Source organism: Pleurodeles waltl, chromosome 11 (assembly GCF_031143425.1).
Source record: "Pleurodeles waltl isolate 20211129_DDA chromosome 11, aPleWal1.hap1.20221129, whole genome shotgun sequence".
Taxonomy (NCBI): domain Eukaryota; kingdom Metazoa; phylum Chordata; class Amphibia; order Caudata; family Salamandridae; genus Pleurodeles; species Pleurodeles waltl.
This window is the reverse complement of record NC_090450.1, coordinates 969,600,673-969,622,960: the sequence shown is the minus strand read 5'-3', so window position 1 is coordinate 969,622,960 and position 22,288 is coordinate 969,600,673. Positions and strand designations below refer to the sequence as shown.

The 22,288-nt window shown below is 46.5% G+C and overlaps 1 protein-coding gene across 2 annotated transcripts in view; it reads right to left on the bottom strand.

Moving 5' to 3' along the window:
- PI4KA (phosphatidylinositol 4-kinase alpha) overlaps window positions 1-22,288 on the bottom strand; it is a 520,678-nt gene that overhangs the window by 190,459 nt on the left and 307,931 nt on the right. For both annotated transcript variants that reach the window (XM_069215218.1, XM_069215217.1), the window contains exon 29: window positions 21,666-21,785. In XM_069215218.1, coding sequence (XP_069071319.1) covers window positions 21,666-21,785 — 120 coding nt within the window. The remainder of the gene's footprint in view (window positions 1-21,665; window positions 21,786-22,288) is intronic.

The window sequence follows — 22,288 nt, the reverse complement described above, 5'->3', positions numbered from 1 at the left end:
ATACTGCTAAATTTGGTTTTCAATATTGCAAGGCCTATCGCTTCCATAAGTTAACATGGGGTTTGCCTTTAAATATCTTTTAAGTGTAATTCCCCCCACTGGGGCCAGATAGACAAATGGAGTTTCTGGTCTCTGAACTCACAATTTAAAAATACATATTTTGGTGACGTGTCAGTGGAATACACGTCTGGGTCAGGATGACAGTTGGGCTGTTTGTGAATTCATTCTAGACAGTCGCACAAAGATTGCTGAAGTGTGCCCTGCATATCCTGATGGGTCTTCTTGGGCTAGAGTGGTCGGAGGAGCTGACACTTGTATCTGAATAGGGCTGTGCCTGCTCTTACACAAAGCAGTCTCCAACCCCCTGGAGTGTGTCTACGGCCAGGGCAGGAAAGGTATGGTCTTGTACACTACAAAGAGTTTCCTTTGAAGTTTGCCTACTTGAAAGGCAGAAATGAGTATAAGTGCTAGGCCTATGAGACCATAGCTTTAGAACACACCTGGACTGAGGACATTCTGCAAGGAAGAAGAATTGGATGCTCTAGGAGGGACTGCCACTCTGCCTGTTACTTTGTTGTGCTGGCCTGCTGCTTGCTGCTTCTGTCCTGGGAGTGAAAGGACTGGATGTTGCTTTCTACATCCTGCTTTCCAAGGTACTCCAAGAGGCTTGAACTGAGCTTACCTCCTGTTAAGAAGTCTTAAAGACTTCATCTACCAGTGCCTGGGATCTTCTGCTGAATGTCCTTGCCATGTGGTGCCACAGACAGTCCCTGGGCCCTTAGAAGTGTAAACTGGTGTCCTGAGGAAGAAAATCTATGCATCGGAGTGTCGCGGCTGAAAATCTGAGCAACGCCTGTCTTTTGGCTGAAGAAATCCATGCACCACCTGTCTTGTGGTGGAAGAATCGTCGCATCGCCTGTGGGATCAACACAGCGCCTGTTCCACCGCAGCTCCATCATCGCAGCGCATCTTGATTTTCCATGCATCGTTCATGGGCTTAACTTTCTCATCGACCCCGCACCACAGTAAAGAACAGAGGCTGTGTGACCGGAAGCCAACGTATTGTCTCTCCTCGAGAAGAGACCCAATGCATCACCTCCCCTGCCAATAAGGAACTGACACATCGCCTCTCCTGCAAGGAGAGAATTGACGCATCACCTCCCCTGCCAGTAAGGAACCGACGCATCGCCTCTCCTGCGAGGAGAGAACTGACACATCGCCTCCCCTGCCAGTAAGGATCTGATGCATTGTTTCCCCTGCTCAGTAAGGAACCAACGCATCGCTCTGCTTTTCCGGCACCTCACCTCCCCTACGGCCCGCATCATCTTTGTTTTCAAACCGCCCCAAATACTGTGTGTTAAAAAAATTACAACCATTGATTCCTATGAATGAAGACTCTTTTAAACCTTTAAAAGTGTTATCTTTACTTGTGTATGTTGGATTTCTGTTGTTTTGGTATTGTTTTATTCAGATGAATATTAGCTATTTTTCTAAACTAACTGGTTTGGAGTACTTTTGTGGTGTTCTCACTGTGTTACTGTGTGTGGATGTGTGTGTACAAATAATTTACACATTGCCTCTGAGATAGGCCTGACTGCTTGAGCAGGGGTTATTTGAGCTGTGTGACTTCCTTATCCTGACTAGAGTGAGGGTCCCTACTTGGACAGGGTGCAAACCACTGCCAACTAGAGACCCAATTTCTAACACTTCAGATTTACTGAATGGTTTAACTGAACAGGATTTGCTATACCTTGGACAGATGGTGTGCAGACTGTTTTGCACCAGATTTAAAACAAGAGAGAACATTGACTCTTCATGAAACACCACCTCGGGATGTAGAATAGAAAGAAAGGGCACAACAGTGAAAAGGTTACATACCTTCAGTAATGCTCTTTCTGGTGTCTATTCCATAAGCCACAGATTCCACACTTTTGAGTACTCCCCAGGTGTCAGACTGGTTCCAGAAACTTTTATCCAGCAATGCTACTGTGCACCACATGGAGGCACCTTTTGGCTTCACTCTGGGTCCATACTGCCCCGAAAGAGACAAAGAGGAACCACATGTAAGTGCCACCACTGTGTGCTAATGTTAGTTTCTTTTTTTTTCCTTTTCGTGCTCTCAGTCATAAAGTGTGACTAATTGTTGGCACCACTGTGCAGAATCCTAACTTGGGACCTTTTTTCGGATGTTAAAAAGAGAACACTCTACAGAACGGGGAGGTTGGAGGGCAGTGAAGAATCTACGGCTTGATAAAGAATCCACCAGAAGCAGAGTTACTGATGAATACTTTTACCCGCAGGTTACTCAACTTACCATAGATCCTAAAGCAGTACCTGTGTAGTGGAATCAGGCCAAACGTTCTACAGGACTGAGAGGATGAAAATTCATTCCTGCCAGACCTGCCTGTCCAGGCAGTAGTGCTTTGTAAACTTGTACACTGACACTTATGTCTGAGCCTGGCTGATGTCAAATACAGGTGCTCCAGTGCCAATACAGATGTAGTAGCCTTAGTGGAATGGGCTCTCAGATTTTCTCGCAGCTGCTTCTTGGCCAGTGCATTGCAGAAGACTATCCACCTCACCCTCTGCAAAGCATTCCCTTGCATCACCAGGTTGAGCCTGATAAAAAGCTGATCATCCACACGAACAATATACTTACCTTCGGTAACGCTTTTTCTGGTGGATACAGTAGCTACCTGTGGATTCCTCACCTTATGAATTCTCCCAATGCGCCAGCATTCGACGGACATTTTCTTCCCAGCTTCCCACGTCGACGAGGACATCACAATTGCATGGCTCTGCATGCGACTCCGTCTGACGTCATTGTGGCAATAAGAAGTCCTCGCCGGCGTGCTGACGTCAGTTATACCATTTTTTACGTGCCTTCGAGGCGAACAGGTGAATACTGACCTCACAAGAACAATATATGCCAATCCAAATACAAATATAAACCACAATATCTGTTTATATAGAAACACCAAAAACATATATATACATTTATACTGTAATAAAAGAAGTCTTGGTATGACCAGGAATTCACAGGTAGCTACTGTATCCACCAGAAAAAGCGTTACCGAAGGTAAATAATTTGTTCTTCTGATGGATACAACTACCTGTGGATTCCTCACCCTATGAATAGAATCCCAAAGCAGTCCCGCACTCGGAGGTGGGTGTCCGACTGATCAAACCAAGATGTCCTGCAAAACAGAACGTGCAAAATGACCATCCCTCTTGACTTCCGAGTCTAAGCAATAATGCTTTGCGAAAGCGTGGAGGGAAGCCCAAGTTGCTGCCTTACAAATATCAACAACTGGTACACCTCTAGCTAAAGCCGAAGTGGCAGACTTAGCCCTGGTGGAATGGGCCCTAATACCTTCAGGAGGAACCTTCGTTGCTAGCGAATAACAATCTTTATGCAAAAAATGACCCATCTTGAAAGGGTTCTCTTGTGGACGGCTTTGCCCTTCACCTGGCCCACATGTTCAACAAAGAGTTGATCATCAATTCTAAAGTCTCTTGACCTCTCAATGTAGAAACTCAGTGCCCTTCTTGGATCCAAGCAGTGCAGACTTTCCTTCTCCTTTGATGGATGAGGAGGAGGGTAAAAGGATGAGAGTTTTATAGACTGGCCCATATGAAAGGGAGTTACTACTTTAGGAAGGAAAGCCGTCTTGGTTCTCAGCACCATCTTGTCAGCATGAAAGGTTGTAAAAGGAGGTTTCACACTAAGAGCCTGAAGCTCACTCTCACGTCTAGCAGATGTGATAGCTGTGAGGAAAACTATTTTTAAAACTAAAAGTCTCAACAGGCAAGAATGCATAGGCTCAAACGGTGAACCCATTATTGCAAACAGAGTGGGAGGAAACTTGTTAGTTAAGCCTTTAAGGAACCTAAGGACTAAAGCGGACTTAAATAAGGAAGGCTGATGAGGAAGGCAAAGAAAGGCCGACAGTGCTGACAAATAGCCCTTCACTGTCACCACTGCACTACCCCCCTGTGCCAGGGAAAGAGCAAAAAGCAAAATATCAGACAAATGGGCCTTCAAGGGATCAATCTGTCTCTCTCCACACCAAGCAGCAAATTTCACCCATCTGCCAGCATAGATCGTCTTGGTGGAGTGTCGCCTGGCCGGTAAGATGACATCCACCACTTCTGGAGGGAGAGAAAAAGAACTCAGATTGCCCATTCAATCTCCAGGCATGTAGGGGCAGGCTTTGGAGGTGGGGGTGTAGAACCTGCCCCTGCGACTGTGAGAGGAGGTCTACCCTGTAAGGGAGACGAAGCGTCGGACACAGTGAGAGTTGCAGAAGGTCTGTGTACCACACCCTTCTTTGCCAATCTGGGGCTATTAAAATGACTTGAGCCCGATTATGGTGAATCTTCCTCAGAACTCGAGGAATCGAAGGTATGGAGGGAAACGCGTAAAGCAACTGGTCGCACCAAGACATCTGAAACGCGTCCCCCCAATGCCCCCTGCAACGGATACTGGAGGCTGCAGAACTACAGGAAGTGTTCGTTCTCCTGAGTGGCAAACAGGTCTATCTGTGGAAATCCCCACACCCAGAAGATGTGAAGAAGCAGGTCTGGATGGAGACGCCACTCGTGTTCGGCAGAGAAATGCCGACTGAGACTGTCCGCACATACGTTGAGAACTCCGGCCAGATGGTTTGCTACTATGCAAATCCGATGGTCCTGTGCCCAGGACCAGAGCCTCTCTGCAGAGAAGGTATGACCCTACTCCTCCCTGCTTGTTGATGTACCACATTGCGGTACTGTGGTCCGTCAAGACTTGAACTGACTGACCACGAAGGGACGGGAGGAAGGCCTTGAGAGCCAGACGTATCACCCGTAATTCTAACAGATTGATGTGAAACATCTGTTCCACTGGAGACCAATGACCTTTGATCTCCAGGTCCCCCAGAAGAGCTCCCCACCCTCAAATGGAAGCATCTGTTATGACCGTGGCCTCCGGAGATGGTAGACAAAACGGCCTTCCTTTGGAAAGGTTGCCGTCCACAGCCCACCATCATAGATCCACTGCAGCGTCTCTAGAGATAGTTATCGAGATCCCCTTTGTGGTGAAACCACTGCTTGCGGAGGCACCACTGGAGAGCCCTCATGTGCCAACGTACATGTGTGACCAACAGAATGCAGGAAGCGAACAGACCGAGCAGACGTAGGTCCTTGAGGTCTGGAACAGCCGTTCCACTCTGAAACAATGGAATCAACGCTTGAATGTCCTGAATCCTCTGAGGAGGAGGGTAGGCCCGATTCAATGTTGTGTCCAGTACTGCCCCTTTGAACAGGAGGCGCTGAGAGGGATCCAGGTGAGATTTGGGTACATTTACTGTGAAGCCCAGGTTGAACAACAACTGGGTTGTCACTTGCAAGTGATGCAGCACAAGCTCTGGGGACCCGGCTTTGATTGGCTAATCGTCCATGCATGGGAATACAAATATTCCCTTCCTTCTGAGGTCCGCTGCAACCACTGCCATCACTTTCGTGAAGACTCGAGGTGCGGAAGTAAGATCAAAAGGAAGGACTGCAAACTGGTAGTGTTGTGACCATACCAAAAACCGGAGATACTTCCGGTGGGATTTCAGAATAGGGATATGAAAATAAGCATCGTACAAGTCAATAGACACCATCCAGTCTTCCTTGTTCAATGCAAGAAGCTCCTGAGCTAGGGTCAGCATTTTGAACTTCTCCTGTTTGAGGAACCAATACAAAATCTGCAGATCCAGGATAGGCCTAATTGACCATCCTTCTTGGGAATCAGGGAATTCCTTGAATAACATCCCTGACCCTTCCCCTGCTGTGGAACCAACTCTATTGCACCTTTTAACAAAAGGACTTGCACCTTCTGCTGAAGCAATAGGAGATGATCTTCCGTGCAAAACCAATGACGGGGAGGGATGGGAGAGGGAAACTTTCGAAAAGGAAGGGCTGGAACCTTTTCCCGCTATATTCAGCACCCAAGAGTCCGATGTGATTAACTCCCATTTGTGGAGAAACTGAAACAGTCTTCCCCTTACGGGTAAAACATGCTGGAATATGGAGAGAAAACTAGGGCTGCTTTCCTTGATGGGCTCCCCCAGAGGAAGAAGATGAAGCAGAAGGCTGCTGAGTGCCTCCTCGCACTCTAACCCTCCCACGTCACCTATAAGATCTGTAGAGAGGGTTGGCAGGCTGCTGAACGTTGGATTGTGGCCTTCCACGAAAACAGGTCCCACTGCCAAAACCCCTGAATCTTCTAAAAGACCTAAAGGGTGCAGAAGATGAAGCTTGGAGTCCCAAAGATTTTGCAGTAGCCCTGCTTTCTTTAAATGGTTCCAAAGCTGAGTCAGCTTTGGTCCCAAACAACTTCTCGCCATCAAAAGGAAGGTCCATCAGCGTAGCCTGAACATCAGAGGAGAAACCAGAACCTCTGAGCCACGCATGCCTCCTGGTTGCTACACAAGCGCCAACAGCCCTGGCAACCGAATCTGCAGTGTCCAAGCCAGATTGAATGATCTGCTTTGCTGCCGCTTGACTGTCCAGCAGGGGTTCATCAAAATACACCTGCACATCCTGAGACAATCTTGGCACAACAACTCTTGCCGAGTCCATCAATCAGGGCATGGATATACCTCCTCAGCACACACATAGCATTGAGAGACTTCAAGGCCATACTGCCCAAGGAGAGCCGTCTGCTCCATATGCTTAGACTCCCTATCAGATGGAGTCGCAGGGAACGAACAAGGAACAGAACAAGATGCTTGCACCACCAAGCTCTCAGTCGTTGGATGTTGTGACAGAAACTGGGGATCTCCTGGAGCAACTCTGTAGCTCCTAGCCACAGTCCTGGAAACCGCTGCTGGAGTTGTGACAGGTTTCCTACAAAGTTCTAAAACGGGCTCAGTAAGGGCATCATTAAACGGGAGGAGTGGCTCAGAGGACGTAGCCGATGGATGCAACACCTCAGTTAACATGTTTGTGTTTGTCTCCGATGTCAGTAATGGTAGGTCCAAAAACTCAGCAGCCTTTCTTATTATACTGTGGTAAGAAACTGCCTCTGCTGTAACTTCTCCCCCAGGGGATGAGAAATCCCACTCAGGGGATGTATCCAGACCACTAGCAGAGTCTAGGCCCTGAAATTCATCTAAAGGTTCAGGAATTTCCCCTTCCTCCAACAGCTGTTGTTGATACTCTTGCTCCTCCAAGGGTCTCAAGGTCCTCCTTCTCAACCTCAGCCTGGACGCGGTGTCGACAGAGAATTAGCCGACGTCGACGACGCCGGTTTCACAGTAGAAGGACGCTCCGGCAGAGGAAAGGGAGGTGAGACACTGTGGGTCGATTGGGATCCATCTGGCCCAGTATCGACTCCGTTGGCACCATCATCTGGGGTAGAGGATGTGAAATCATCAGCGCCAAGCCAGCCCCTTCACCAGGAAAAAAGGGTACAAACGGAGCCTGCTTGTACGGCGCCGGCGACCCCAGTGTGAATGCCAACAGACCTGTGGGACCAGCGGGTGCACCAAAAGGGGCCTTAGCTCTTTTAAAGAGCCGGGAAGACAGGAAACCTTTGCTCCTCCTGAAGTGTCTGAACCGACTCCAATACTTGCACACCCGACTCCTGAGCATGAGTAGACCCAGGAGAAAACTGAGCCATAGGGCTCACCGGGGTCTCGGAGATTTCAATCAAAGTCGGCGCCGGAGAAGCCTGTGGACTCTGAGGCTGAGGAGACACTGTAGGGCTGATCTCCCACGCCGTGTGGCACCCTCTCGGAGTGGAACGACACCGATCTCTGGAAGAACGATGTCAAGATTTGTGTTAGCGCCGCTTCTTATGCGACTTCGAGGATCTATGCGATGATGTCTCCCTCGCCTTTGATCTTCGGTGACCTCTCTGCTCCTTCTTAGCTTTTGCCAAGAAAAGCTTAGCCTCTCTTTCTTTCAAGGCCTTTGTGTTCATTTGCTGGCAGGACACGCACTCCTCCACGTCATGGTCTGAGCTCAGGCACCACAAGCAATTTTCATGAGGATCCGTCACCGACATGTGACCCCGCATTCACTACAAGGCTTAAATCCCGCTTTTTTCAGTGGAGACATTGTAACGCTCTACAACAATTCCTCTAAACAGTAACTGCAAAGAGGTCGGAATAAACCGTTAGCGTTGAAGGTGTGGAAAAAGGGAACCGACGTCAGCACGCTGGTGAGGACTTCTTATTGCCACAATGACGTCAGACGGAGTCGCATGCGGAGCCGTGAAATTGTGAAGTCCTCGTCGACGTGGGGAGCTAGGAAGAAAATCTCCGTCCAATGCTGGCGCACTGGGAGAATTCATAAGGTGAGGAATCCACAGGTAGTTGTATACATCCGAAAATGTTCTTTAGTACGATCAATATAAAAGCTTAAAGATTTTTTGAGGGGGGAGGTAAAGAAGGCTGTCACAGTGATGCATTGCCCAACATGGAGGAAAGTCATGACTTTATGCAGGAAGGCCGCCTGAACTCTCAGCACCAGTCTGTTCAGGAAAAAGGTGGGATAATGGGTCACACTAACAGTGCCTGACGTTAACTTAAGTGGCGAGCTGAAGTAATTGCAATGAGGAATAGGGTCTTTCAAGTCAGGAGATGGAGCCAGCAGCTGTGCATAGGCTTGAAGGCGTACATATTAGAAACCTCAAGATTAAATTAAGGTCCCATTGTGACCTCAAAAATGGTTTAGAAGTAAATATTTGTGCCAAACCTTTTATGAACATCATCACACCAGGTGATTTACACAAGAACGACTGGTCCGGCATATGCAGAAAAGACAAAAGGGCTGACATAAACCCTTGCTGGGCCATAAACAAAAGGAACACAAAACTTTTGATAGTTTTGCTTGTAATGGGTCAGTCATGATGATACCACACCTGGCCACAAACGTGTCCCAGCAGCTGGCATAAACGGACTTCGTGGAAGGACACCTGGCTGTGAGGATGATATCCACCACATCATGCACAGATCAGGCACAGTCAACTGCTGTCACTTAATCTCTATGTGTTTAAATTGTGCAAATCTAGGTGGAGAATGTCCCCTGCCCTGCGGCTGACACAGAAGATCCTTCCAAAGTGGTAGCCTAATTAGAGGATAGATGCTCATGCTCAGAGGTTCAGTGTACCACACCTTCCTGTTCCAATCCGGAGTCATTAAGATGACTTGGGTCCGGTCATTGCTGCTCTTTTTGAGAATGGTGGGAAGTAGAGGTAGGGACGGGATGGCAAACAGGAGTCCTGTGTTGTAATTCTAGCAAGTGGTCTTGCAGGGACTGGAACAGGCAAAACTTTTGACACTGTCCGTTCAACTGTGGTGAAAAGATCTAGCTGGGATTCCTGGAGCCACTTGCTACGCTCGCCCACCCTGGTGTTCAAAGACCTTGCCAGGTGGTTCATGGTCTGGAAAATGCAGAGCATACTGGCACAAGGCCCTGGACCCCATATTGCCCTGCCTGTTGGAGTACTGCAAACCAGTGATACTGTCCATAAGAACCTGCACCAGCCTCCATGTTATGGATTGCACAAAGGCCTGCAGAGCTAGACGAATGTCCCTGAACTCCAAAAGATTGTTATGGAGGAGTTGGGTTTCCACTAGAGTCCAGAGTCCTTTGATTTCCATGTCCCCCAGATGACCTCCTCAGCCTAGAGGGAAGTGTCTGTCATCACCATCTGCTTTGGATGGGGGAGAACAGGGGCCTTAAGCGGGACCAACTGCATTTGCGCAGCAACGACTGCAGATCATAAGCCTTCTTCAACAAGATCTGAATGACATACGCCAGATTTCCTTGATGCTGGGCACAATGACACTTCAGATTCCATTGTAGAGTCCACATTTGCCATCTGGCATAATCAACAAGGAGGATGCAGGAGGCTAAGAGGGCAAGAAGCCTCAGAGCTGCTCTCACCAAGATTTGGGACCAAAGCTGAAACATCAGGATCAAAGCCTGCATGTACTGGACCCATTGTAATGTGGGGAAGGCCCTGAACTGAACGTATCCAGGATAGATCCAAGGAATGGAGGCCTCTGCAACGGAATCAGATGCAACTTTGCCTAGCTCGGCATAGAGGATCTTGCCCAACGTGAGAATTTTACATTTGTCCTTCCATAAGAAAGCATTGAGACTCTGAAGATCCAAAGTAAGCCGGTGTGCTCCTTGTGCTTCTTTGACAAAAAGAAATAGCAAGAGTAATAACTCTTTCCTCTTTTAGAGTCCGGAACACATTTGGGAGTAACACTCATGCCTCCTACAGCAGAAAGGACAGGTGCTCCTTTGAAGTTTGCTCTCATGTGGGTAGAGGGAGATATGAGAGGGAGCAAAAAGAACTGGTAGTGCATAGCCATACTCAACTATTTGTAGGACCCATCGTTGGATGTGATAGCTCACCAGCCTGGGAGGAAGTGCTGAATCCTTCCCCCCATGAGATGAGTGGTTCCACTAAGAGCAAACTGAAGTGGCTTGGTGGCTATTGCCACAGTGGAAGGGGACTGGGAGAACTGTTGCCCCTACTGAACTGCAGTTTGCCTGCCAGATACATGTATATGGCCATGAAAAGACTGGGGTGACTGCTCCAGTAGTTGCAGAGACTGTCTCTGCCTATAAGCCAGTCCTCTGGAGTAGGCTATGAGCCTTCTGAACTGATGCAGTAACTGCTTGTTGAAGTGAACAGACTCAGAGAGCACATTGTGGCTTTACATTCTTTAAAATGCTCCAAGGCAAAATCAACTTTTTCACTGAAAAGGCATGAGTCATTAAAGGGCATATCTATGAGAGGTATGCACATCTCCAGAAAATCCTGTGAAACACATCAATGCATATTAACTGAAGACATCACTAGTGTCGACCGCTCTTCCCAGTCAAACAGTGGTATCTAGGCCAGCATGAATCACATACTTGACTGTGCCTTCTCCATCATGAATTGTTTGAGCCAAAAATGCCCCAATGTCTTCCCGGGACCACCAGCAAGATCTCGCTGGCCATGTCCTAGAGGACATTTGTGTACCAAACCAATAAAGAATAAAGAAACATAATTTATTGATTGTAATGCTACACTGGCAGAGTAGAATATATGTTTGCCAAACACCTCAATCCTCTTGGACTCCTTATCAAGAGGAGCCTTAATGATAGACTTCAGGAGCATGTGGTACACACTTCGAGTCATGCTTAGACCCTAATCACCACAGGCAGATATTGTGCGGATCTGTGACTGACATCTCCTTCCCACAGACGTTTCCTAACACATTTTCATGACGAGAAACATTTCTGAGTCGGTGAAACACCAAGAAATATTTTGGGTGCGGAGCTCCGGATTCAGTTTAAAGGACGTGGAAAGAAAAGAACCAATGTAAGCGAGCAATGATGATGCCTATGTACAGCTCCATGTTGTTACTTCCAGGGGCAGGAACAATGCTTCTGCAGGGTTCGATGTTGCCACCTGTCGGTGTGCAGGAGCAAAGTACTGGGAAAGTTCCAGATCCAGTGTGGTGCCTAGGGGAATGAAAGAAGAGGGGATCTGCAGTTAAAAGTAGCCATCAGAAATGTGCTTCCTCTAATTCCATTAAAATCCTATTAATATTATGAGTTTTAGCACATATTTACATAGTCCTCAAAATGGGGATCAGAGCATTTTGACTTTACCAGCCATATTAGGTACGGCCATTATCTTGAAAGGAGCATGAAGTTTGTTATACTGTCTTCATTTTCTTGCAGGTTAATTTGAGTTTTGTAGCTCTGTATCTCTCAACACAATGGTTCATGAGAGAGCTACAAAAGGCATGCGTTAATGGTGTCAACAGCTACTGTACCAGCTGTCCAGCTGATTGGGATGATCCATTCAGGTATCATTTGTTGTCTGATAACGGAAAGAGTCTCTTGCAACTGCCATGGACAGTCAGGTTTACTTCCTCTTTTGCTTGAGATGTTTAAATTCAACCTTTTTTGCTGATCTGCCCTATGTTTTCCTTCAGAGGAATTGACTATCTGTGAGTATGGAGGAGGTGTGAGATGGTTTGGCTCGGACATTTGACAGCGGAGTGCAAAGTCTATCAGTTACAGGGTGCACCAACCAACACCTACATTTGAGGGTGGCTTCTGAATTCTCATACCTGTATGTGGGGAGAGTGCCAATTAGTGGCATCCGAATATAGCTGCAGAAGGACAGGCCTTTTCATCTCTATCCACGAGAGAGAGAGGACGTATTAGTATTCACTTTCAAAATCTACACAGGTCCCCATAACTGGGGTCCTTGCTTATCCAAATTGTATGACATGAGCAGGTCAGACATTTACAACTGAGTTTGGTGTGTGTATCACTAGGCAACTACATGGTGAATTATGTCCGTGTACGACACAGTTGCCTTGAACCTCTGACAATGTGAGGACCTGCATGCTCTTCTTCCCTGTCCTGAAACCGTAGCTTTCTGAGGAAGAGGTGTGGAGGGGGACCACATATTCTACCTTTCCTCACTTCAGTTGAGGACGCCTGGGAAAAATAACTGAAACCCCTTAACTAGATGCAAGCACCCATCCCATTCCTTCCAGGATAAAGTTGGCCACTTGAGATGAATATTTTAAATCCAGCAGTTCTTCGAGACATCAATCAACAGCCCAGAGAGAGATACCTTACAAGGGACAGGATCTGGTGCGCTACTATCCTTCTGAAGGGGTAAGAACAAGCCTTATAATTCGGAAGAAGCTCTTTTGCTGCATCCTTCTTCGAAAAAGAATGTAAACTGCTGAGGGAGAGGAGAGGCGAGAGACCTCTGAATAGGACAGAGTACAGTGCCCAGTTGGCAAGGCTCATCTAACGGTCCTCTGGAGGGAATGCGCCAACATAGACTCAGAAGGACCTGGACACACAGCTGGTCAGGTGTGTCCAGGAAGCAACATCTGCACCAGTAGATGCTGGATCTACAGAGACGCATTCCAGGCCTGTGAGACTGGTGGGTCTGATTCTACCCCGCCTGCAAGTTACCATCTATGACCCCGGGGAGCACAAATTTGCCTTTTAAAATCTAGCATCTGACAATAAGCACTAGTAAAGTATTTGAGGTCATATGTTCACCTCCAACAGGTGTATGCATCTTCTGGCTTTTGTGTGTATTTCCTAATTAGAACTATCCTCCATTACATGCCTGTATATAAATACCTATTCCTTAACAAATAAAAACTCTCTCTGGATACTGCAATTATAGTGTTTTGTGTAACGTGTCATGCTATATCTGAGTTTCTAAAACATTATCTCCTCTTTGAGTACGATTTCACTGCCTTATGTTGCTATTCCTGGAAAGAAACTTGTCTAAAGGATTTAATAGCACTACAACATTACTTGAGGCCGTGCAACACCACCGGTAATCCCGTACTGCTGCCCATTAATGACCGATTGACTGAAAGAACTGGCCTTACAGTATCTACTGGGGTTTTAACCGTGAGCAGCACAAGCGATTAGTCTTAGCTCTTCTTTTGTCATAAGGCTGATTGTTCTGGACAACTTGCATCTGTACGGCCAAAACAAGTGATTATAGCAGAAGCAGCTGTCGCATGGTTAAACTTAGTTCAAATGATGGAGAATGAAGTTGCAATAACTGCTCAAGTCCTACTCTGAGTCAACATATCACCTGCATTAAAACAGAACAAATATGTACCATCTAATATGATATTTAAACCCTCTACTAAGTCCAATGTTTTAAATAAAAAAACGTGAAGAAATTAGGTCTTTTAGTAACTCTGATGCAAGACATTAAGTTACAATTTCAGCTTCTTTATAATAAGTACCTAGCATCTAAAATAATTCTATATCTGCCAAAGAAGATAATAACTCCATTATTAATTCCTCAACTGCATACGGCCATAGTCAGCATGCCCGTTCTCCCTAATAAACCTGCTTAGCAGATCCCCGATTAAAAAATGTTCAGACTTGCGACCTCATCACAGGGCTGAAAACAACAAATCCCATATCTCGAGTCTTATAAAAACTCAAAAGGTTCCTAATCAAAGCATGAACTCCAACAGCCTATGACAAGAAATGAAGCACGATTAACATTCCAGACTCACAAGATCTTACAATCACCCTGGACAGCCCAGAATAACAACACTTGAAGACAGGCAACATAATAGTAGCTGGCCAGGACCTCCTGCTCTACAACAGTCTTCTCAGTGACACCCACTGCTACTCTTTATGCAAATGTCTCCAATCATCCATTTCTCAGGTCAAGAAGTGCTCCATCAACCTCAGACTGCATCAAACGACAACATTAGACTACGAGTGCCCTCAGGATGTCTAACGCTCCCTACATGTCTCCTGTCCGCTAACATATGTTTAACACTTCACCACTTCATGCTTACTGCAACCCTTGGGGTGAGTCGCAGGGCCGATCTTAGTGCCTCAACATTATTCAGTTTGTAGTGTGCATAGCACAAAGCAAATAAAAGCAAATAAAAAATAAAACATGCTACATCTCTCCCATGCATAATCGTATGGGCTAAAATAGCTTGACCATTCAAATTACAATAATCTAGTGTTGGACTAGGGTAGAGTCCGGTACATTACCAATAATGAAAATGTCACTTACCCAGTGTACATCTGTTCGTGGCATCAGTCGCAGTAGATTCGCATGTTTTGCAATAGCTCGCCATCTGGTGTTGGGCCGGAGTGTTACAAGTTGTTTTTCTTCGAAGAAGTCTTTCGAGTCACGGGATCGAGTGACTCCTCCTTTTGTCTCCATTGCGCATGGGCGTCGACTCCATCTTCGATTGTTTTTCCCCGCAGAGGGTGAGGTAGGAGTTGAATTGCAGTAATAGTGCCCATGCAATGGAGTGACTAAGTATGTACCTATTTAAGGTTGAGATGATACATATACAAATAGTTGAAGGTAACTTCCAAACTGCTACAGGCTCCCGGGGAGGCGGGTGGGCACATGCGAATCTACTGCGACTGATGCCACGAACAGATGTACACTGGGTAAGTGACATTTTCAGTTCGATGGCATCTGTCGCTGTAGATACGCATGTTTTGCATAGACTAGTAAGCAGTTATCTCCCCAAAAGCGGTGGATCAGCCTGTAGGAGTGGAAGTAGTTTGAAATAATGTTCTTAATACGGCTTGACCTACTGTGGCTTGTTGTGCGGATAACACGTCTACACAGTAGTGCTTGGTGAATGTGTGAGGCGTAGACCATGTGGCTGCCTTACATATTTCTTGCATTGGGATGTTTCCTAGAAAGGCCATGGTAGCACCTTTCTTTCTGGTTGAGTGTGCCCTTGGTGTAATGGGCAGCTGTCGTTTAGCTTCAAGGTAGCAGATTTGGATGCATTTAACTATCCATCTGGCTATACCTTGTCTTGATATTGGGTTTCCTGCATGAGGTTTTTGAAATGCAATAAATAGTTGTTTAGTCTTTCTGATGTTCTTTGTTCTGTCAATGTAATACATCAATGCTCTTTTGACATCTAATGTATGTAGTGCCCTTTCAGCTACGGTATCTGGCTGTGGAAAGAACACTGGAAGTTCCACTGTTTGATTTAGATGGAACGGTGAAATAACCTTTGGCAAAAATTTAGGATTGGTCCTTAGGACGACCTTATTCTTGTGTAGTTGTATAAAAGGTTCTTGTATTGTAAACGCCTGAATCTCGCTTGCTCTTCTTAGGGAAGTAATGGCGATGAGAAATGCCACCTTCCAGGTTAGGAACTGTATTTCGCAGGAGTGCATGGGTTCAAAAGGTGGACCCATAAGTCTAGTTAGGACAACATTTAGGTTCCATGAAGGAACAGGTGGTGTTCTTGGTGGTATAATTCTCCTAAGGCCCTCCATGAATGCTTTAATGACTGGTATCTTATATAGGGAAGTTGAATAGGTAGTCTGCAGGTATGCAGATATTGCTGCAAGGTGTATTTTAATGGAAGAGAAAGCCAGGTTAGATTTTTGTAAGTGAAGCAAGTAGCCCACTACATGTTCTGGAGTTGTGTGTAATGGTTGTATTTGATTAATATGGCAGTAGCAAACAAACCTCTTCCATTTACTTGCATAGCAGTGCCTGGTGGATGGCCTTCTGGCTTGCTTGATGACTTCCATACATTCTTGGGTAAGTTGTAAGTGCCCGAATTCTAGGATTTCAGGAGCCAGATTGCTAGATTCAGCGATGCTGGATCTGGGTGTCTGATCTTTTGGTTGTGTTGTGTCAACAGATCTGGCCTGTTGGGCAATTTGATGCAGGGTACTACTGATAGGTCTAGCAGCGTTGTGTACCAGGGTTGCCTTGCCCAAGTTGGTGCTATTAATATGAGTTTGAGTTTGTTTTGACTGAGTTTGTTTACCAGGTAAGGAAGGAGAGGGAGAGGAGGAAAAGCGTAAGCAAATATCCCTGACCAGTTCATCCATAGGGCATTGCCTTGGGACTGTTTGTGTGGGTATCTGGATGCGAAGGTTTGGCATTTTGCGTTCTCCTTTGTCGCAAACAAGTCTATCTGAGGTGTTCCCCAGAGTTTGAAATAAGTGTTCAGAATTTGGGGGTGAATTTCCCATTCGTGGACCTGTTGGTGATCTCGAGAGAGATTGTCTGCGAGTTGATTTTGGATCCCTGGTATAAATTGTGCTATTAGGCGAATTTGGTTGTGAATTGCCCAATGCCAAATCTTTTGTGCTAGCAGGCTTAACTGCGTGGAGTGCGTCCCCCCTTGCTTGTTTAGATAATACATTGTTGTCATGTTGTCTGTTTTGACGAGAATGTATTTGTGAACTATTATTGGTTGGAAAGCTTTTAGTGCTTGAAAAACTGCTAGAAGTTCTAGGTGATTTATATGCAGTTTTGTTTGATGTACGTTCCATTGTCCTTGTATGCTGTGTTGATCGAGGTGTGCTCCCCACCCTGTCATGGAAGCATCTGTTGTTATTACGTATTGTGGCACTGGGTCTTGGAAAGGCCGCCCTTTGTTTAAATTTATGTTGTTCCACCACAGAAGCGAGAGGTAAGTTTGGCGGTCTATTAACACCAGATCTAGAAGATGACCCTGTGCTTGAGACCACTGTGATGCTAGGCACTGTTGTAAGGGCCTCATGTGCAGTCTTGCGTTTGGGACAATGGCTATGCATGAAGACATCATGCCTAGGAGTTGTAATACCATCTTTGCTTGTATCCTTTGTGTTGGATACATGCGTTGTATGATGGTGTTGAAATTTTGAATTCTTTGGGGACTTGGAGTGGCTACTCCTTTTGATGTGTCTATTATGGCCCCTAGGTATTGTTGTACCTTGCGCGGCTGAATGTTGGATTTTGTGAAGTTGACGGTGAACCCTAGTTTGAAGAGGGTTTGTATGATCTGATTTGTGTGATTTGAGCACTCTATTAACGAATGGGCCTTGATTAGCCAGTCGTCTAGATATGGGAACACATGTATTTGCTGCCTTCTGATGTGTGCAGCGACTACCGCTAGACATTTGGTAAAGACTCTTGGTGCGGTTGTTAATCCGAAAGGCAGTACCTTGAATTGGTAATGTATTCCTTTGAATACAAACCTTGGGTATTTCCTGTGCGATGGGTGTATTGGTATATGGAAATAAGCATCCTTGAGGTCTAAAGTTGCCATGTAGTCGTGTAGTTTTAGCAATGGTAATACTTCTTGTAGTGTGACCATGTGAAAGTGGTCTGATTTGACGAAAGTGTTCACTACTCTGAGGTCTAGGATTGGTCTCAGCGTTTTGTCCTTCTTTGGTATCAGGAAGTACAGTGAGTAAACTCCTGTGTTTATTTGTGTGTTTGGCACTAATTCGATTGCATTCTTTTGCAATAGTGCCTGCACTTCTATCTCCAGGAGATTGGAATGATGTTTTGTCAACTTTTGTGCTTTTGGTGATATGTTTGGAGGGAATTGTAGAAATTCTATGCAATAACCATGTTGGATAATTGCTAGAACCCAAGTGTCTGTAGTGATTTTCTCCCATGCTTTGTAATAGTGACTTATTCTTCCCCCCACTGGTGTTGTGTGGAGGGGGTGAGTGACATGTGAGTCACTGTTTAGTAGTAGGGGTTTTGGGGCTCTGAAATCTTCCTCTATTCCTAGGGAATTGCCCTCCTCTATATTGTCCCCGAAAACCTCCTCTATACTGTCCCTGGTAACTGTACGGTGTTGCTTGTGAGGTGCTGGCTTGTGTGCTCTGACCCCGAAACCCCCCTCTAAAGGGTGTTTTACGGAATGTGCTGTAATTCCCTCTGCTCTGCGGGGAGTAGAGTGCGCCCATGGCTTTGGCAGTGTCCGTGTCTTTTTTGAGTTTCTCAATCGCTGTGTCCACTTCTGGACCGAACAGTTCCTTTTCGTTAAAAGGCATATTGAGAACTGCTTGCTGAATCTCTGGTTTAAATCCAGACGTTCGGAGCCATGCATGCCTTCTGATAGTTACAGATGTATTAATTGTCTGTGCAGCTGTATCTGCAGCGTCCATGGAGGAGCGGATCTGGTTGTTGGAAATGGTCTGTCCCTCCTCAACCACTTGTTTTGCCCTATTTTGTAGATCCTTGGGCAGATGTTCAATGAGATGTTGCATCTCATCCCAATGGGCTCTGTCATAGCGCGCAAGTAGTGCCTGGGAGTTCGCGATGCGCCACTGGTTTGCAGCTTGTGCTGCGACTCTCTTACCAGCTGCATCGAACTTGCGGCTTTCTTTATCTGGGGGTGGTGCATCTCCAGATGTGTGGGAGTTGGCCCTTTTCCTAGCTGCTCCTACAATGACAGAGTCTGGTGGCAGCTGTGTAGTGATGAAAGCCGGGTCTGTAGGAGGCGCCTTAGACTTTTTTTCCACCCTTGGTGTGATTGCCCTACTTTTGACCGTCTCCTTAAAGATTTCTTTTGCGTGCCGGAGCATACCAGGGAGCATAGGCAGGCTTTGGTATGAGCTGTGGGTGGAGGAGAGTGTGTTGAATAAAAAATCATCCTCGACCTGTTCTGAGTGGAGGCTTACATTGTGAAATTGTGCTGCTCTAGCCACCACTTGAGAGTACGCGGTGCTGTCCTCTGGTGGAGATGGCTTCGTAGGGTATGCCTCCGGACTGTTATCTGACACTGGGGCGTCGTATAGGTCCCATGCGTCTTGATCTTGGTCACCCTGGCTCATGGTGGTGTGAGCTGGGGAGTGTGATGGAGTTTGTGCTGGTGAGACGTTAATCACGGGCGGAGGAGAGGGTGGTGGGGTAACTCTTTTCACCACTTTTGGTTGTGGTGTCTGTTCAGTTTGGAATTCCAACCTTCTCTTTCTTCTAATAGGAGGGAAGGGTGCTTATTTTTCCTGTCCCCTGCTGTATGAAAATACGCTTTTGCGTATGGTCCACATCAGTTGATTGTAGCTCTTCCTCAAACCTATGCTTTTGCATTTGGGAGGTTAGCGAGTGCTCTTCTGTATAAGAGCCTGAAGCTGGGTCGGTTGCAGTATGTTTCGGTACCGAAACCCTGTCTGCGTCCTTTTTCGGCTCCGAGGTGACTTTTTTCTTTTTCGGGGCCGAAACATCTCGGCGCCGATCTTCTTCGGGGCCGCTGTCTCGGCGTCGAGCCGTGTCTACACCGGCATCTCGGTGTCGATGCTTGTCTCCAGCACTTTCTCGGTCCCGAGAAGGCTGCGTGCCGGTGTCTCGACCGGAGTCGGACGATCTCGGCACTGTTTGGGCCTTTTTCGGTGCCGACGGTCGGTCACCGAATTTATGGGTCGAGCCATGGCCTGGTGGCAGTGGCGTCCCCTGGGCCTTGTAAATCTTCCTCTGAGTGGTTTTCGACGTCTTACTCACGGTTTGTGTATCGTCGAATCCTTCGGAGTCCGAGTGTTGGATCGAGAAGGTACCTTCCTCTTCTTGTTCCTCGAACTCTCGGTGGGCTGTCGGTGCGGACGCCATCTGAAGTCTTCTGGCTCGACGGTCTCGGAGTGTTTTTCGGGACCGGAACGCACGACAGGCCTCGCAGGTGTCTTCACTGTGCTCAGGTGACAGGCACAGGTTGCAGACCAAGTGTTGGTCTGTGTAGGGGTATTTATTGTGGCATTTGGGGCAGAAACGGAACGGGGTCCGTTCCATCGGCGTTCTTCAGCACGCGGTCAGGCCGACCAGGCCCCGACGGGGGATCGAAAAAACTACCCCGAAGGGCACCGGAGCTCTTCGATCCTTCGACGCGGTGTTGAATCTAACTACGCCGATCCCGAACGCAACAATACCGACGAAAATCTTCTGAAATTTAGCTATTTTTCCGTTCCGAAACTCGGAGCGACAGGAACACGTCCGAACCCGATGGCGGAAAAAAAACAATCGAAGATGGAGTCGACGCCCATGCGCAATGGAGACAAAAGGAGGAGTCACTCGATCCCGTGACTCGAAAGACTTCTTCGAAGAAAAACAACTTGTAACACTCCGGCCCAACACCAGATGGCGAGCTATTGCAAAACATGCGTATCTACAGCGACAGATGCCATCGAACATTTGCTTTCCTTTACCAGTGGCAGACGTGGCAGTAGCAGAGGAGGTTCTTCTCTAATCTACAGCACAGGAACGCATAAGGCTGAGCTAGCGGTGCGATAGTACAGAGACAGAGGTTCTAAAATTGTTAGGAACTCTCTTTTTACAATCCCTTTTGGAAATGGAATGCTGTCCTGCACAGATATGGTGATGAAGTTCTCCTTCTCACCTATTAAGACAGTTGTCCTAAAAACAAAGGCATTTTCCAGGAACAAACTTAAAAACCGTGACAGTATAAGGGCTGAGTTTTAAGACACAGCTAGTAAACTCGCCACTGGCATTTAGGGTTCTAGCAGAGAAAGCTAGGTCTGAGGAACTGAACGCAATAAAACTGTGAGGATCCGGTGAATGCTGTGAATTAGGTTCAGAATGTGGGTTGGCCATTCTTGGCCCTATTTATTGGAAGGCTTCATCCATCAGAATTGGAAACTTCTTCTCAGTAACATAGCCCCCAAACAACAGGCTGACATGTATGTGTGCTATCTGTTATCTGCAGATAGTGGTGCACACAAAGGACATGCACAGTATCCACTCATGAGCGCATGTCTTCCATTCTTTACGCCTCACAATGCACACATGACCAAGAATAGAACACAGCCATATGTTGGTACCTCGATGATGCACAAAGAGTCCAGGCAGAATATCCACTCGTGAATGCAAGCCCTCTTCTCTTTACAGCTGAAATTGCACACATAGGCCATGCAAAGTGTCCACTCATGTGTGCACGCTTTCCACACTTTACAGCTGACGATATAGACACAGGCCATGCAGACACTACAAGTGCCTCTATGGTCTTCCGCTGGTGACGCACACGCAGGCCAAGCGTAGAATACATCAATGTATTCGCTATTTCTATTATGCAACCAGGGGACATGCAGAATATCCACTCATTTATGCACACCCTCTATTCCTTACAGGTGACAATGCACACAAGAGGCAAGTATATAATGCATCCATATGTTTGTTACCTCAGGTCTCTACTGTTGATACTGCACAAACAATCCGTGCAGAGTGCCCACCCATGGATAAAAGCATCTATTCTATACAGAATATGATGCACACATAATCTGTGCATAGTATATATCTCTGTGTATGCCCACTTTAAACTCTCAACAGCTTATACTGCAAATATGGCAGACTATAAGAGAAGTCAACAGCTTACCCCGAGTGTGGTGTTCTGCTTGTTGTAGCCAGCAAAGTGAAGGATGCTCTCTGTAGCCATGGCCAGTCCTGTGTGCTGGGACAGGCCGGACACCCAGTTCTGATGTTTGTTCAGGTATTCCTAAAATAAATGAGCAATAACGTTTTAAATAAGAATTTCTTTAAAGAACCAAAATCCAAAGGCTAAAAAATTTGATTTGAAACACTTTGGCAGTGTGTGAAGAGATGTTGGAATGCAGCCTGCCACCAAAATATAGATTTTTTTATTATGATTTAACAAAAGAACAGTGGGCAAAATATCAGCAGGAAAAAGTTATTGGGAGTGAATGTTGTCTGTAACAACTTCATCAGGTAAGTATTAAGATAATTACCAGGTAAAGGATAGCTTCACAAATTGGTTCAGGGCTGGGGGTAGGTTTGGGCGTACGGGTCAGTTCACTGCTAGGATTTGGTTCAGGGCTAGAGTAAGGTTTGGGGCTAGGGTTAGGCTCACATATAGGTTCATGGTCAGGGTCAGGTTCAGGGCTAAGGTGAGGTTCAGAGTTAAAGTTATGGTCAGAGCTAAGGTTAGGTTCACAGCTGGGTTCAGGGCTAAGGTTAGGCTAACAGCTAGTTTCAGGGCTA